Below are 17,198 nucleotides of genomic sequence, written 5' to 3'. Positions count from 1 at the left end.
TGATCAATTGATTGGAATTCAGACAGGTCTTTACTGAGTTTGGCCATAAACTGTGATTCATTGGTGTCCATAGAAATACTTACAATCTACCACTGAAGACAAATCAATTATATTGCATGCACTTCTATTAGCATACCTCCTTTCCACCAAGATTATTTGGGCATTTACACTCAGTCATGGTTTTGAAAGTTTGGCATGGTTTACATGCTTAAATAATTGTTTAATATTTCAATTTCAGCATTTGCATTATACTATCAAAACTACATACAGGCAAGACATATCTTTGTGTCAACAATTTATTTTTTGTTTTCTTAAGAGGCAGTATTCAACCCACAGCTATGGCTACCTTCAATAGCTTCCTGTAGTAGAGAGCACATTTTGAACCTGCTTTCCAAATTTTGAGCGGTCTTCTATTTCTTGTTCAAGTTAGTGATCATCTGTTGGTTATTTTTTATTGTGCTGGATAGGACAAATAAAGGGGGGGGTTAAACACATTTATACTGCCTGTACAAAGTCAGGCTATGGGAACCATGTATTTAAGTATGTCTTTGTTTGTACACCTACTTTCAGAGTTTGATGTTGGTGGTTGGTATGGTCTAATGTTCTGTCCAAATGTTTATTAATTCCAGTTTTCCTTTTTTTTACGTATTATTCAAAGGTACCTTTAGATATCCATGCAAACTTAATCCAAGCATTTACTTTATTACCTTCCAAAATACCCATCTATCTTTCCATAGCTTTATTACATGAACAGTGAAAAATGTGATTTATATGTTTAGAAAACTTTTGTGTTCAATCAACACCCAACAGGTACAATGTATGTAAATCATTTCAAAGGAAATCAGTCCAGTATCACACAGCAAATTAGTAGAGTCATAAAAACAGTTATATAATGCTTTATTGAAAACAAAATAGCTCACTCCAACATAAATTAGACAATAATAAAAGACTAGAGTTTCCATGGAAACAACAACAATAATATCATAAAAGTATTGGTCAAACATCGAAAGTCATTCACCATAATAATGCTGCTTCAATGAAACTAGCTACATAGTAACACAGTTTTGATTGTCTTGTTTCAATAACAGACATAGAGATACAATGGTTAGCATTACATTATTATAAAAGCAGATATGGGGATCTCCATTTCTGTAATTTCAAAAAATTAGGCCAATTTTCTCTATTTTAATTTTTTTGGCCCATTAATCTCTATTTTTATTTTTTAGCACTCGATAATTCTCTATTCTTTATTTTGTTTGACTACTGTAAATTCAGAAATTATTGCGAGGTTTTTATTAATGGGAATAATGCAACTGGGTGTGTATCGCAATAATAACTCGCATTTTGATATCAGTAACATATATCTGTATGCAGCTTTCCCCAAAATCACAATGATTATTATCGCATTTTTGTTCATTCTTTAAAAATCGCAATAATTTCTGAATTTACAGTATTTATCTTTATACTGTAAACCACCTCAAAAACCTCAGATATTTTAGGTGTAGTAAGTTTGTCACTGATGGTCAGATCTGTCCTCAAGTAACATTCAGACAACCTAAAGGTGACAAAAATATTGGTTTGCTTTAAATTATATTTTAGGGTAATTATATTAAACCAATCAGGGTAGCCAAAGTTGTTGGTGTTAGGTGGAATCTTGAATATGTTGAATATTAGATACAAATAATATATGGGGTATAATTCATTGAGTCATCAACAGAACATGCTGAAGAACACAACTAAAGATCTCTTTATTAAAAAAAAATATGATTGTACGAAAACATGTTGAAATGTGATGTAACCAATTTCTTAATTAAAATGACTTTAAGCTGAAACAAAGAATGAAATTACCATAACACAGTCCCATTGTTAACTGAATGAGGATATCCAGTATTCATGTCATTGTTAATATTTATAATTCATTCAAAATAAAATAGTACACAAATGTTTCTACATGTTTAACATGGATAAATAAATATGTAGATGCATTTTCATACTACATGTATTTTATTTTGAATATATTTATATAAATATATTATTATAATCAATGATCATTCTTATAAAAGTGGTAGATCGTTATGGAAAACAATACTATACACAGTATATAAACTATACAGCTTAAAAGTGTATTGTAAACTTGGTAAATACTTAATTTGTATCTAAAATTGAGAATGGAAATGGGGAATGTGTCAAAGAGACAACAACCCGACCATAGAACAGACAACAGCAGAAGGTCACCAACAGGTCTTCAATCTAGTTCACAAGATTATAAAATAATAAAACTCTAACTTTCCATATATTGTAAATTCTTATTATTTAGGTAGTTCAAGATTATAGTATTATATAACTTAACTTTTCTACAAACAATGGTCGGTGTTTAATTTGTATGATGTTCAAAATTTTTGTTTACTAGAAAAGCTAATCACGCAATTTAACATAGGCTGCTCATACTGATGAAGGACATTTGTTATCCAAAATATTATTGAATATTGTATAGTGTTTCACACATATTTTTTTGCTGTTGTTGTACACTTTTTAGACGTATATATATATTATGGTGTTAGCCCTGTATAACCACATGTTATCCGATGGAGAATGTCTGTCATAAAGTTGTCACATGGTTAGACGTGTATATATACACATTGAAATATATTTATATTATGGAATATACTTTATATTAATTTGATATAAATTTTATAATAGACAATTTAATATTAATGACATTTTTCCAACCATTCTGGGTTTCATAACCATTACATCATGTTAACGAACATAAATGTTCATGAGAAAATCCTTTTGGACTATTTTCACAAAAAGCTAGCACATAAAATAACTTGCAAGTTGTTAACATTTCAGTACAACTTGATATCAATTTTATCATTATATTTTTATGATAAGAACCGTGGTATGAAATGCTGCATGTACTGACTTAAAAAACAAATTACATTCATATGCATAATGGTATTGAAGAATACTGTTTAATTTGGCAGTGTTTCAGCTTTCTCACTGAACTGGTTTTTCATCTGGACAAACTGGACTTGTTAAAGGTGTTCCACTAGCCGAGGTAGGTTGTTCCCCTGATTCCTCAATCCTAGATTTCTTCAACGTTGCAAATATATCTCTAAAAATTGATTTATATGGCGGTGGATCCTCAGCAGATGCATCTCCACAGGATGCATCTTTTGTGTGTAATTTCAACAATGTCTGAACTTCTTTGTGGGACACAGCAAGTTGTCTTTGTAGTACCACATCAAAACTTTCTCCTGTTGCTTCATTGAAGCTTCCAGATCTTTTACCCTTCCCTTGCAACAAATCTTCATACTTTTGAAATAAATTGTGATATTGAGTTTCTAATTCATTCAAAATTGAAACACTGTTTTTATCAGGATCTACTGGTGACAGTTCTTTTGTGTCTGGTGCAATTTGATTGACAGATTCGGTACTACCATATAAACTACCACCTCCGTCCAGTTTAACCAGCTTCCCCTTAGACGTGAATTCTGTATCATCAACTTCTACTTCACTCGCTATCACATTTTGTGGATCAAATTTACTTAATTCATAAGCCAATGTTTTTGTAGTCTCGAGTCTAGATTTCTGGAGGTCATCCTCCAAAATTTGAATTTGTTCTTCAAGCTCTTTGTTCTTTTTGTCCAAGGCTTCATTTTCATCCCACAATAATGAAACTTCTGTTTCTAAGTCTTCCTTTTTCCTTTTATCAATGATTTTTTGTGCCTTCATTTGTTTCATGCTGTCTTGAAGTTTCTTTATTTCAACTTCATATGGATTCATTGGTAATTTTTTAAATTGATCATTGTATGTCCACTGTAAATCAGAAATGTATATATTCTTTAAATAATCACTACTTTCCCTTAGATTTGCCAAACTTAAGGCACGTCTGCTTTCTTGTTTTTGTTGACGTTGTTTTATTGTCTCTTCTTTTTTCATATCTTCAATTTTTTTCTGGTACTCTTCACATTTATCCTCCAAATGCTCAACAGTGGCTAATAACCTGACAGTAGATAAAAAGTTATAGTAATATAAATATCTAATCTAATCAAGCATTTCAAAGCATGTATCAGCGCTTGTTACTATTCTTAATGTAGAATGAGGGGAGGTGGGGGTGGGGCGTAAATTAAAAACAATAATATTTTAATTATTTGCTAAAATGTAGTTTATATTCTGCTATTTTCGAAAATATAGATAAATAAAATGCTCCGCAGGGCGCAGCTTGATACGACCGCAGAGGTCGAACCCTGAACAGTTGGGGCAAGTATGGACACAACATTCAAGCTTGATACAGCTCTGAATTTGGATTGTGATTAAATATTTGACACAGCATAGGTTTCTGACACAGAATGAATGTGGTCTAAGAACTTAAAAATTTTAAATTGGACATTCACCTATTATGGTCCAATATCCAAAATCTAAATACATGGTTAGATTCAGCATATCAAAGAACCCCAAGAATTCAATTTTTGATGAAATCAAACAAAGTTTAATTTTGGACCCTTTTGACCTCAATGTGGACAAAGTTGATAACGGGGCCCAAAAATCAAAAATCTAAATACATGGTTAAATTCAGCATATCAAAGAACCCCATATATTCAATTTTTGTTGAAATCAAACAAAGTTTAATTTTGGACCCCGATTTGGACCAACTTGAAAACTGGGCCCATAATCAAAAATCTAAATACATGTTTAGATTCAGCATATCAAAGAACCCTAAAAATTCAATTTTTGTTAAAATCAAACTAAGTTTAATTTTGGACCCTTTGGACCTTAATGTAGAAAATTTGAAAACGGAACCAAAAATTAAGAATCTAAATACACGGTTATTTTCGGCATATCAAAGAACCCCAATAATTCAATTTTTGATGAAATCAAACAAAGTTAAATTTTGGACCCTTTGGACCTCAATGTGGACCAATTTAAAAACGGGGCCCAAAATCCAAAAACTTAATACACGGTTAGATTCAGCATATTTAAGAACCCCAAGAATTCAAGAATAAAACCCCGTTGAAATTGATCAAGAAATAAGCAATTTATACGAAGTATCTTCTTTTGCACAATACTGTGCAATTGAATATTTCTTGCTATTGCGCAATACTGTACAATTGACAATTTCTTGCTATTGCGCAATATTGTGCTATTGGAAATTTCTTGCTATTGCGCAATACTGTGCAATTGAAGATTTCTTGCTATTGCGCAATACTGTGCAATTGAAGATTTCTTGCTATTGTGCAATACTGTGCAATTGAAAATTTCTTGCTATTGCACAATACTTATTATATAATAATTTACACATCCTGTTTGGTGTGTATCTCCTACCATATCATTATTATTTGCTTTTAAATATTAATCAGAAATATCCAACTTAAAATGGAAAATTTTAAAAGAAAAAAAAAAGGAAAAAAAAAATCCCCCCCCCCCCCCCAAATTTTTTGAACCCCCTTATGATTCATCACCCCCAAACTCAATCCCAGCCTTCCCTTTGTGGTATGGTACCTTGCAGTACAATTTCAGAGAGATCCATACACTTGAACACAAGTTATTGTCTGGAAACTAGAAAAATGCTTATTTTTGGCCCCTTTTTGGCCCCCAATTCCTAAACGTTTCGGGCAATTACCCCCAAACTCAATTCCAGCTTTCCCTTTGTGATATGGAACCTTGTAGTACAATTTCAGAAATATCCAAACACTTACACACAAGTTATTGTCATGAAACTAGAAAAATGCTTGTTTTTTGCCCCTTTTTTGGCCCCTAATTCCTAAAATTTTGAGGCAATTACCCCCAAAATCAATTACAGCCTTTCCTTTGTGATATGGAACCTTGTGGTACAATGTCAGAGAGATCCATACACTTATACACAAGTTATTGTCTGGAAGTTACAAAAATGCTTATTTTTGGCCCCTTTTTGGCCCCTAATTCCTTAACTGTTGGTACCATAACCCCCAAAATCAATCCCAACCTTCCTTTCGTGGTATTGAACCTTATGGTAAAATTTCATGGAGATCCATTCACTTAAACTAAAGTTAGAGTGCGAAAACCAATGTGTCTTCGGACGACGCCGGACGACGCCAGACGACGACGACGCCAACGTCATACCAATATACGACCAAAAATTTTTTAATTTTTGCGGTCGTATAAAAAGTGGGTCTAAAACAAGGGGTGATCTAAGGGTGCTATGAAAGGGTCAGCAGATCCTGCTCCATTATGTGTTTTTAGAAAAGAAAACGAAAAAGTGGTGTAGTTTTATTTGTTTTCTTGCTACAAAGGTTTTATATGAAATAAAGTTGTGTGTTGTCTGTAGCTTTCACTTTAAAGACACTAATGAATTGTGTGTTGTCTGTAGTTTTCAGTTCAAAGCCAATAATGAATTGTTTGTTGTCTGTAGCTTTCAACTTAAAGCCACTTATGTAATGTTAGTTGTCTGTAGCTTTCACTTTAAAGACACTAATGAATAAGTAAGATCAAATAAAATTGTGTGTTGTCTGTTCTTTCACTTTAAAACACTTATGATTCGAATAAGTAAGATCAAATAAAATTGTGTTGTTTGTAGCTTTCACTTCAAAGCCACTAATGAATAAGTAAGATCAAATAAAATTGTGTGTCTGTTCTTTCACTTTAAAGCCACTAATGTAATGCGTGTTGTCTGTAGCTTTCATTTTAAAGCCACTAATGAATTGTGTATTGTCTGTAGCTTTCTCTTTAAAGCCACTAATGAATTGTGTGTTGTCTGTAGCATTCATTTCAAAGACACTAAGAATAAGTATGACCAGAATCAACTCATAGTTTGCAAAACATACTTTTCTACTCTTTGTTTATCTCCCTTGGAGTCTAAAACTAGTCTTTGATTGGTTTTCTCCAACTCTTGGTTGTGTCTGTCCAATTCCTCATAAACCTTCATCCGAGAATCACAATTGTCTCTGGCAGTTTCCAACTGCTTTGATAGGAACTAAAATTAGTGAAATAAACATTTAATTTAGCTAACCATAATGGTCATATTCAATCCAATCACTAGTAAGCACACTGTCAGCATAACTTGTGTATCATCATGGAAGTATTATATTGACCATGGTATGTCTGAATATCGGGGCTGCCCCATTATATATCAGTACACATGTATTCATTTCAGATTTGTTTCCTTGCACAATGCAGCAGATATTTATATCCAATACCAAAATTTCATAAAAACTGCTTAAAGCATTTTTGAATTATTGTCTGAAAACTGGAAAATCCCCCTTTTTTAATGAATAAAATCCCACAACTCATATACGTAAAATCTTAAATTTCTAAAATTTGAAAGGGAGCTTATGTCAATAGATATAAACAATTCACCAAAGTTGCATGAAAACTGCTCAAAGCATTTTTGAGTTATTGTCCGAAAACTGGAAAATCCCCCTTTTTAACCCCATAACTTGGAAACGTAAAATCTAAAATTTACAGAAATCAAAAGGGAGATCACATCAATAGATATAAACAATTCACCAAAGTTTCTTGCAAATTGGTGAAATTGTTTTTGAGTTATTGTCTGAAAACTGGAAAATCCCCCATTTTCAACCAGATTTTCAAAGGAAAAATCAGTTATTTATTTGGGGATGTACGGTGGGCGTGCGGCCAAACAGTGGCCATTCATTATCATAATAACGCTTTGAGGAAATCTTTTCAAATTTATATATGTTGTTTCCTGTGACTAAATGAAGGTCAAGTTCAATTTTCATGATTTTAGCTTTTCTCGCTGTTGAGTTGTAGACCTTTCAGTAGCGAAAAGTGATATTTAGTACATGATTTATTTTTATTTTGAGTTATTTCCCTTTGAACAGAAATGGTGTAATTAATAAGTATATGGATAGATAGTCTATCAATGATTGTATCTGTTCAATTGATTTTAGTCAGGAGTTGTCAAAAATTCCTTTATAACTATTTTTTTTAAGTCATGTGTGTTTTGAAGGTTGATAGGTAGTACGTAGGTCACAGTTGTTATGTGGTATTTTATTTTTGTTGGGTGTGTTAATGTTTAATTTTTACTTGATCCTGTATGGGGGTCCAGATTTGCAAATATCATTTTCATTAGATAATAGACTATTTTTATTAAAGGATATATTTCATTACATTACATTGTGTAGATAAAGTTGTTGACATTGATAGATAAGTTGCATATATTTTTGTGACAAATGAAAGAAAAAATATTGGGAACTATTAATTATATATATGAAGTTTGATTACACTAAGTTTTTTTAAGATAACAAAGCATGTGGTAATTATCAATCACAAAATTATAATTGGAGTGACAGATTTATTTGAAAATTTTGTGTTTCCTAAGTGTTGTTGATGATAGGCTCTGTAGGATGGTATAAATATAGTTTGAAATTTACTGTTCATTATCAGACATTTTGAAAATAATTATAGATAAGTTTTATAGATTTTTAAAAGACAATGTATTAATGACAAATGATATTTTGGAAATTTTTTTTTTCTTTTCTTTGGTAAATTGTTTGAAGTATTTGTGGTAGGTTTGTTTGTTATTCTGTATAAACTAATTTTCTGAATGCTATATTTATTTACTTGATCCTGTTTTGGGGTCCAGATTTCACTCTGACAGCCTCTTGTTAATGAATAAAACCCCATAACTCGGAAACATAAAATCGAAAATTTTTAAAAATTGAAAGGGAGCTCACGTCAATAGATATAGACAATTCACCAAAATTTCATGCAAATTGGTTAAAGCGTTAGAGTTATTGTCCTACATGTTGACGACGGAGGGACAGATGGACAGATGGACAACAGTATACCATAATACGTCCCCATAAACAGGCGTATAAAAAATCATACTGATATGATTTTACCTTTAAGCCTGTATCGACATTTGACGGCAAGTTGTTTGATGTTTTAAGAAAATAATACCATTTATACACCTCTCCTTTTAAGGATTAGCTACGAATTAGACAAAAAATTTAAAATATGTTGTTTTTTCAAACATTTATAAAAGCGTAATTGTGGAATAATATTAAATATTAGCAGTCAATATGGTCCAATTTTGTCAAAATATGTATTTTATTGGCTTGCAATTCAATAATTCAACCTCACTTGAAAACGTATTCATGAGGCAGTCAATTTGGTCCAATTTTATCAATATAAGCTCAAAACATTGCTGATGTATTTTATTGGCTTGCAAGTCAATAATTCAACCTTATTTGAATCCGTATTCATGAGACCTTCAATTAAATAACTGAAGATGGGTTACACAATTGTTACGCATGTTTTGTTATTAAAAAGAAAAGAATGTCAACATTGAAAAGTGAAACAAGGGAGCCACACGGAAAAACCCTCTCGTTGACTGAATCTGTCCACAAAATCATTCTTATACAGGCCAAACGATGATTTACACATTTTTTAAATCTATGACATGAAATCAACCAGACCTTGCATGTGCTTGTCTGAGTATTTATATATATATATGTTTACATCAGGTCATATAACCATCGGAATTCATCGGAGGTCATCTTAATTGAAGGTGTTTAGTCTAAAATACACATGAAATTCTTAGATACATTATAAAGACTCTGTGTATATTGTTAATTGTTTCTTTAGAAATATTTGTCATTTGGATGTACGTTTTAATTAAGAATTAAATGCTTCTTTTTATAATTTTATTGGGGTATAAAAGCCTTGACCGAAGCACATTTTGTAATAAGCTATGAAATATTCAATTCTAATTACATTTTTATGCTACAACCAAGTTGCCATGCAATTAAGATTTATATTAAGCTTTTCGTTTGCTGATAGCTGATAGCACGTGCAGTCATAGTCAGAGTATTTTGTACGTAAATAAAATATTAAATTTGAGTGCCTCAGTCATAATTGTTGTCAGCCAATCAAAACTATGGATTATAATGAAACATACATGCATGTAATGTAATTATTCTATGATGTTATAAATCAAATATGAGAATTTGAGTTACATCGGTGAACATGAATTTGACAGCTTATGCCTCATTAGTGTCATGTTCTGAAATAATGGCCACTGGACCTTTATTTTTCATTTTTAATAAATGGGTGATCTATATTTTTTTTACCTCAATCTCCAGACTTTGTTCATGTTTGACCTGCTGTAAATGCATCGCCTGTGTTTCCAGTTCTCTGTTGGTTTCAAGTAAAGCTTTACCAAGCTCTGCGGCAAGTTGGAGGTCTGAAATATATATATACCAGTAGTTTACTTAAAGGCCGTTACTTAAATTTCAACTTCTTAAATATCATGTTCTATGCATTTTACAAAAAACTATTGTCATCATGTTTAATAAATGTTTACAAATCATGCATAAGACAAAAGTCAATAACAACAAAAACCAATGCGTTGTGGAAGGATTGCCATGTGAATCACGCGGGGCGTCGAGATTGGGCTTTATTTTTGCTGGAATTCGTGATTTACACTTATCTGAAATTAATGATTAAGTTTTCGGGATTCAGGAAAGAATGCTTTATTTTTCGGGAATTTCGGGATTCAGCGGTTTTCCCCCCTCTCACTCATAAAATTTAGCTAAAAGGAGGTGTAGTTATGGTCCTTGTGAATCGTCTAGACAGGTCCTAAAGCTTAATTATTCGCATACATGACTATATATATATATAATTGAAGGATTGGAGTGGCTTATCAATATTCTTAATAAAGACTTCTGGAAATCTAATATTGAAAACTACCAAAACCATACGACAAGCTTGTATGTTACAAATAACATGTAATCAATTTCTGATCAGGGTAATCTGCTGAAAAAATCTCTTTCATATGACAGAGGTGTGCCAATCAATATTACCTAGTTCCATGAACTGAACCACTCAACAACTGAAAATTTAAAAACTGTGATCAATGTATACTAAGGCCAAACTTCTCCTATAAATGTTAATGTTATTCATTTATCAATTTATTAAAACAATCACCACTCCATACCATGCAAACCCATTTTGTATGTGATCAATACCACGAAGTAGCTATGTGAAGAATTGAATCATGTTCCAAGGATCAATATATATATAATTTATGATTTCTGCCACCCTGAATATTGGCTTCATTAAAGCAAAATAAATACGTAAATGCTATAGTAAACAATGGTGATAACTATGGGCATTTAAAGATGTGTACATGTGTAAACAATATAATTTTAAGTGACAAATACAATCATATATGTGCAATATTTATAATTTTCATTGATTACATGATGACGCATAGTCAAAAGCGCTGAGAAAACCATATATAGCCAAATCACAATATCGACGTGCTTAAAACGAATATATATACTCTCTTTGAATGAATATTTCAAATATTTTGTGTAATAGATTATCAAATCTAAAAAAAATGTGCCAATGTCATTTTAATCGGTACAGAACGATATCAAGTTTTCCTTCTTAGTGTCTGGTTCTAATGTATAGCTCTAAAGTTTCAATTTTAGTTTCTCTTTCAAACTTTGTAATTCCATCAAAAAAAATCATTACTACATTTGCATTCCAGTAAAATGTAGGAAATCTAGTTCATAAACCTTGTCATAATTTCTGCTACAGTGTGCATTGTATCGCAATTATTGTATATTATAAAATTCAAATATTTATTGCCATACATATAAACTTTAAACAGTATTAATATCAAGTTGAGTTTTCAAATATCTTATATGACCAAACACGAAGATTATTCTTACAACATTGATCTTATACAGCTTGTTATAATGTTTGAACGAACAGACATAACCAGAAATTAGTGAACAAGATAAAATACGATTTTACATGGTACAAGAATGTTGCTATAGGTGCGATAGAAAATGTATTATTGGTGTTACAAGTAGAATAATCTAGACAAGACATATTTATAGATTAATCGGTCATTAAGGTCGTATCCAAGGCTGACCAGTCGATTAACTACAAGTACTGCCAGAAAACAACATTTTGATGAACAAAATGTGTAGCTGTATTCACGTTTAACTCTGATGAGTTAATCACGCAAACGACGAAAAGACAATCATGTTGACGCATGATATCCGTGAAAAAAACGGACAGGAAATTCTGGTAAAAAAAAACAATTGTTACCCGAATGAGTATAAATACTGAAAGAGTCGGGAAGTGTTTGAGACTCCGACATGATTCGCAAATTAAGTGCAGATCCCAGATGACCTTCACCTTCAAAAAAATGTAGTATGAGTAAGACAGTCAGGGACTATCATTAACATAATGGTGAAAATACATATATCGCTATCATTCACCATCTTTGTTAGCGGTCGGCCAGTTTGGTTTTTTTTTTTTGGGGGGGGGGGGGGGGGGGGGGGATGGAGAGGGATCCTGACCAACAAAATGTGGAAGACTAAAGTAGTGCATGAAACATTAATAGTAATGCAGCACTTTCTCAAAAATACATAATCGACTAAATCGTTCCTCACAAATGGCTGAAAATAAATCCTCCCCCTCCTCCCTAAAGAATATCCTTACCAAGAACGATAAGGAGGTTCAATTTATTTTATTGCAATGCGTTTTCAATGGACTGTTGCAATGAAGTATGTCATGTTTTTATTTTTATAATCTATGCAGCTGCCCACAGAAAATTTTAGACCAGATTAATTTTATTATCGTTTTATTTTTTCATCAGAAGAACGCAATTTTGTTTTGCTCCGTACCTGTGATATGACGAGGCAGTTATCAACTTCTGCCCAACAATTCCAGATTTATATTTACAAATGAATGGACATTATCCACAATTAAGAACAGGACTGTCACGTATTTGTATTGCTTTTGTCTCGTGCTTATTGACCCAAAGCGTGACTGGGGTATAGAAACTGTATTACTTGGGCCATTGGTAATATAATACTTCCATGCTTAGACTTTGAATGCCTTGTTCGGCAGTATGACTCATGCTGTCAGAAAAAGTGTCGGTATGGCTATGAGGGATGTATAAGTAAGCAGCAACATCCGTTTGAAATGGGGTCTTGAAATCCGATTCCCGGTATTGATAGCTTACCACATGCACTCTCTGTATGTAAGAACTCTTGCAAAAACCCTTCGTAGAGTTCATAGTCGCCTGTTACAACCGAGGCAAATAGTCTGCCCTTATCCAACGTTCCGTCTTATCTTTAAACAGTAGCAGTCTTAATTTTTCCCTCAATCCGGTCTTCCACTTTGCAGTGTTCATAATTGTTCGATGTATTGTAAAATGTGTTCTCATACAAAACATCCATGTAATATTTGCGACTGGATGTTGAGTAAACAACAATCAATTATGGGTAGTCTTGACGGTAGACCATGACGCCTTTAAGTTATCGTGACAGATGCGAGAAGGATGCACGTGTCAGTTAGATTCCGCTGGTATTTAAAATTCCAAGTATTTTCATCCAAACAGATTACAAACCATAAAATAAATCTTCTTAAATAAAAACACCTATACCTTAATGATGTTAAATTAAGTGATCCTAAATTCCACAAGGATTTTTATAATGACATTTTAAACAATTTATATTGATAAATTGCTTGTAGTTGAACAAAAATTCCGGTCTATGGTAAAAAATGGCAAAAATGTTTCAATGAACATATAGTTGGCGGAGTGTGAACAAATATGAACAAAAATGACACAAAAAACAAAAAGTAGATCTAATGTTGGATCATATTTTCCATACCTAAATTTTACAGTTACAACGGGCAAAAGTAAAAACAAAAGCCAACAAAAACAAAAATGCGTTATCATTATGTCAAACACCATTTTAACGTCAATAATAAAGGAGACAGACTTGTATCATTGAAGATGAATGAACAAAGAAAATGTGATAAAATTGACGATGCAGAAAGACAATGTGATAAAATTGACAAGTATTTATAATAATTAATCACTCCTTGGAAATAACGATAAAAGAAAAATACTAAAACTAGCTTGTTTGGAATGATTACAATAAACCATATAAATTCCATCTTTAAGAAACTTACTTCGGACACCCGCAGGTAGCAAACTATTTTTCACTATACGGGTAAGTCTTGAACTCTTCTGTCGGTCGTGTAACATAGTATTAGACGACGTCCGGTCGTTTAGTAGCTCTACAGTGAGGCATAAATATACTGTTACACACGGACAAAAACTCAAATTAATAATACATTATATCATAGCACGAGGCAAACTGAACTTACAATCATGTAATTTTGAAACCAGCAAATATCAGATATTTTTTTTCCATTTTTTTTTTTATCATGAATATTTATAATAACCCATTAGTATTGATCTTGTTCGTTGCTGGTGAGAAAAATGGGGATGTAAAATTTGTAATAAATTCAATTAAAGCATTTTAAAAATTTAGTAAGAAGCTGAGAAACTTGAGTTAATATATAAGATCAACGTGACAGTATGACACGTGTCAATGGTTTATAACTCCATTCATACTGAAGAAGAAAAGGAAGAAGAATTGGTAGATTGAGTGGAATTGAGTCCATTCGTTAACACAATTTCGGTCGACTGACGTCATTAACGTGTGGAATCGGCAATCTGAACACGGAAAATTATGGTAAAGCCTAGGGAATATTACATGTACTTGTAAATTAATGTAATAATATTACGTGTATTATTAACCACTTATTAGCACTGGTCAATATAAACCGGTGATATACGACCATATCTCATGTTCGTAACTGTCTGTCTAAAACAACATCATTGTCTATCTAATAGCTATTCTACATAATACGTTATCAACAGTTTTAAGGTCAGTTTTGTTAATCTCCATTTCTTAAAAGTCATGGTCACTGAGAAGAGTGGACTCAACATTTGCATGATATATATACATTATGTAAAGTACGTCTAGTACTCTTAATTTTCTTGTAATGTATTATACTGTGTTATTTTGTTACTTTTTTTATGCAATCAACCTTATAGGGTTATAACTGTGCATTTAATTTGAAAAAAGTTCATTAGACATTTTTCGAACTTAACGGTTTCCCAAAATTGCGTCATGGTCACCAATAGTTCAATGCTATCGTATACGATTTTAACCCCAACGGTGCAGCTATTGGAAATCAAACATGCGACATGACGCTCCTAGCGATCGGTTAAAATATCACAAAAACATAACCCCAACAAACTATGGTCTGCTGCAATCTAAATAGTCCCCTATGTATATCAGTAATTGAAACATTTAAAAACTTTGATATGGACGTATATTCATTCATTTGTCAACATGGTCTATACGACCATCCTGTGTGGACTATCAGATCATAGTATTTTTCAAATCAGTTCTCACGGTCGCCCTTTATGAACCCTGCCTTTATTTTGCCTATATACTTTCAAACAAAAGATGTCATTTGAAAATAACAATGACATGAAATAAGAAAGTTCGTTGTATCTGTGCATGGAGAGGGTGACAAGGTGGTGCTCACTTATTTGCTTTTTTTTCACCCAGAAGCATTTTTTTACCCATTATATCCCATACACATCCCCACCTTCTAATCCCCTACATTCTACACCCCAAAAGCGTGTAACCCCCACCCCCCACCCCCCTTCCCCCCGCCCTTTTTACTGCATGTTTTCTATGTCATCTTGGATTTTATTTAATTGTTAGGTTGCAGTCTCATATGAGCGGCCTCGACTTATTTCCCGAAAATCTCAATGAATTCAAAAATATCGAGAATGTTCCATGTGAATAGCATATATGAGGATAGGAATGCCCTTTACCGTCAAGCGTCAAACGGTCATTGTCGGCTACCGTTAGCGTCAAATTGGTTAAAATTTTATCGTGATTTGTCAGAGGTCTAAAAAAATTAACGCTACCGTTATTTTTGGAAATGATTAACGTGATTCGTCAAAATCAGTCGATTTTTTTTATCGTCATAAAGAAATGTACATTTTATCGTCATACACCAAAAATTACCGTTAAACGTCATTTGGCAAGATTTTATACCGTTATTCGTCATGAAGGTACCCTCGTTACGACCCTCATATATTCTACCTATAATTATATTATTAAGCTTGACATAGCCCAGTTTCCATTTTACTACGTACCTTGGACTATTAGTAACTTACTCTTAGTATAATAGTCCCAGTACGTACATGTACTTTTTAACTTATATCTTATCACATTAATAAACAAAAACTGACTTCAAGTTACCCAAAAAATGACACTGAAAATGTCTGCACCTACGACATGACTGAAAGAACAATACAGGTGCCCTCTCCGTCACGATAAAGAAATAAACTATCTCACTTCATAGACTAGCCAGTACATCACCACCATTAGCCATTTCTCAAAATAGTAAACAAACATTGTATGCTAGTACTGACACCACAGAAGTGATGAATAATTTTAAAGTTTGTCGTAATTATCATTTATCTCAAGACAATTATTCACAAAGACATGTTACCGTTTGAAGAACACTATAACGATTATAAATACCTTAAAGATCATATAAATGCAGAAATACTTTTAATTAAATATTTAACTGTATCAAGTATCTATTTACATTGTACTTGTAATCAGCAAGAGAATGTGACCGATAAAAACAGTGACATACATTTAAATGTTAAATAAATGTATAAACAATTTTTATAATTTGCCAGTATAAGGAAATATATTATAGATTACACACGATAAGATATGTTAATGTGCAATGACACATAATTTGGATGCTGAAGTTGAACCTACCATTTTGGTACCAATCCTGGTTTTCGTCTGCTTCGTCCATTAAATCCTCCGTTTCGTGCATTATTAGGTCTATATTTCAATTATCCATTTATCTGCAAATTCTCGTCTTTAAATTGTAATTAAACATCACGAACAGATGTGTATTATAAATAAACAACGTGGCATGCTCGTAGGAAATTCTGATGGATATCTAATTTTACCAAGGCTATCACATGACTGATCATGTGACATCCATGGTTTGGAATGTATTTACCTGTTTTTTTTATAATAGGTCTCTGGTTCGACTATGAATAATGATTGGACGTGTTTAATCACTTTTTCTGTCTATTTCTTCAACAATTTAACATTAATTTTAGTGTATATAAAAATTAATCTAAAATATTTATTTTCCACGCGACATTTCGCTTTACCAGCGGTAAAAAAAAGATACGTTTTTCGATGAGTAGCTTAATGTCGACTACTACAGAGTCCCTACAGACTCTCCAAAATAAAAAAAAGGAATGCAGAAGAGTATACAGACAAGAACAAGAAAGCTCACAAAGTAGTATTAACGAC

The 17,198-nt window shown here is 32.4% G+C and overlaps 1 protein-coding gene across 1 annotated transcript; it reads right to left on the bottom strand.

The window, feature by feature from the left end:
- Window positions 1–880: 880 nt before the first annotated feature.
- Window positions 881–16,847, bottom strand: LOC127709722 (cerebellar degeneration-related protein 2-like). The gene is made up of 4 exons (XM_052215386.1): window positions 16,644–16,847; window positions 10,077–10,189; window positions 6,807–6,955; window positions 881–4,009 (listed from the first exon to the last, which is right to left on the bottom strand). The coding sequence occupies exons 1-4, from the start codon at window positions 16,702–16,704 to the stop codon at window positions 3,001–3,003; spliced, it is 1,332 nt and encodes a 443-aa protein (XP_052071346.1). The 5' UTR covers window positions 16,705–16,847; the 3' UTR covers window positions 881–3,000.
- Window positions 16,848–17,198: the final 351 nt, after the last annotated feature.

The sequence above is a fragment of the Mytilus californianus genome, unplaced genomic scaffold (assembly GCF_021869535.1).
Source record: "Mytilus californianus isolate M0D057914Y unplaced genomic scaffold, xbMytCali1.0.p SCAF_7, whole genome shotgun sequence".
Classification (NCBI taxonomy): Eukaryota; Metazoa; Mollusca; class Bivalvia; order Mytilida; family Mytilidae; genus Mytilus; species Mytilus californianus.
Note: the sequence above shows the minus strand (reverse complement) of the source record. Positions and strands in the feature narration are given on the sequence as shown.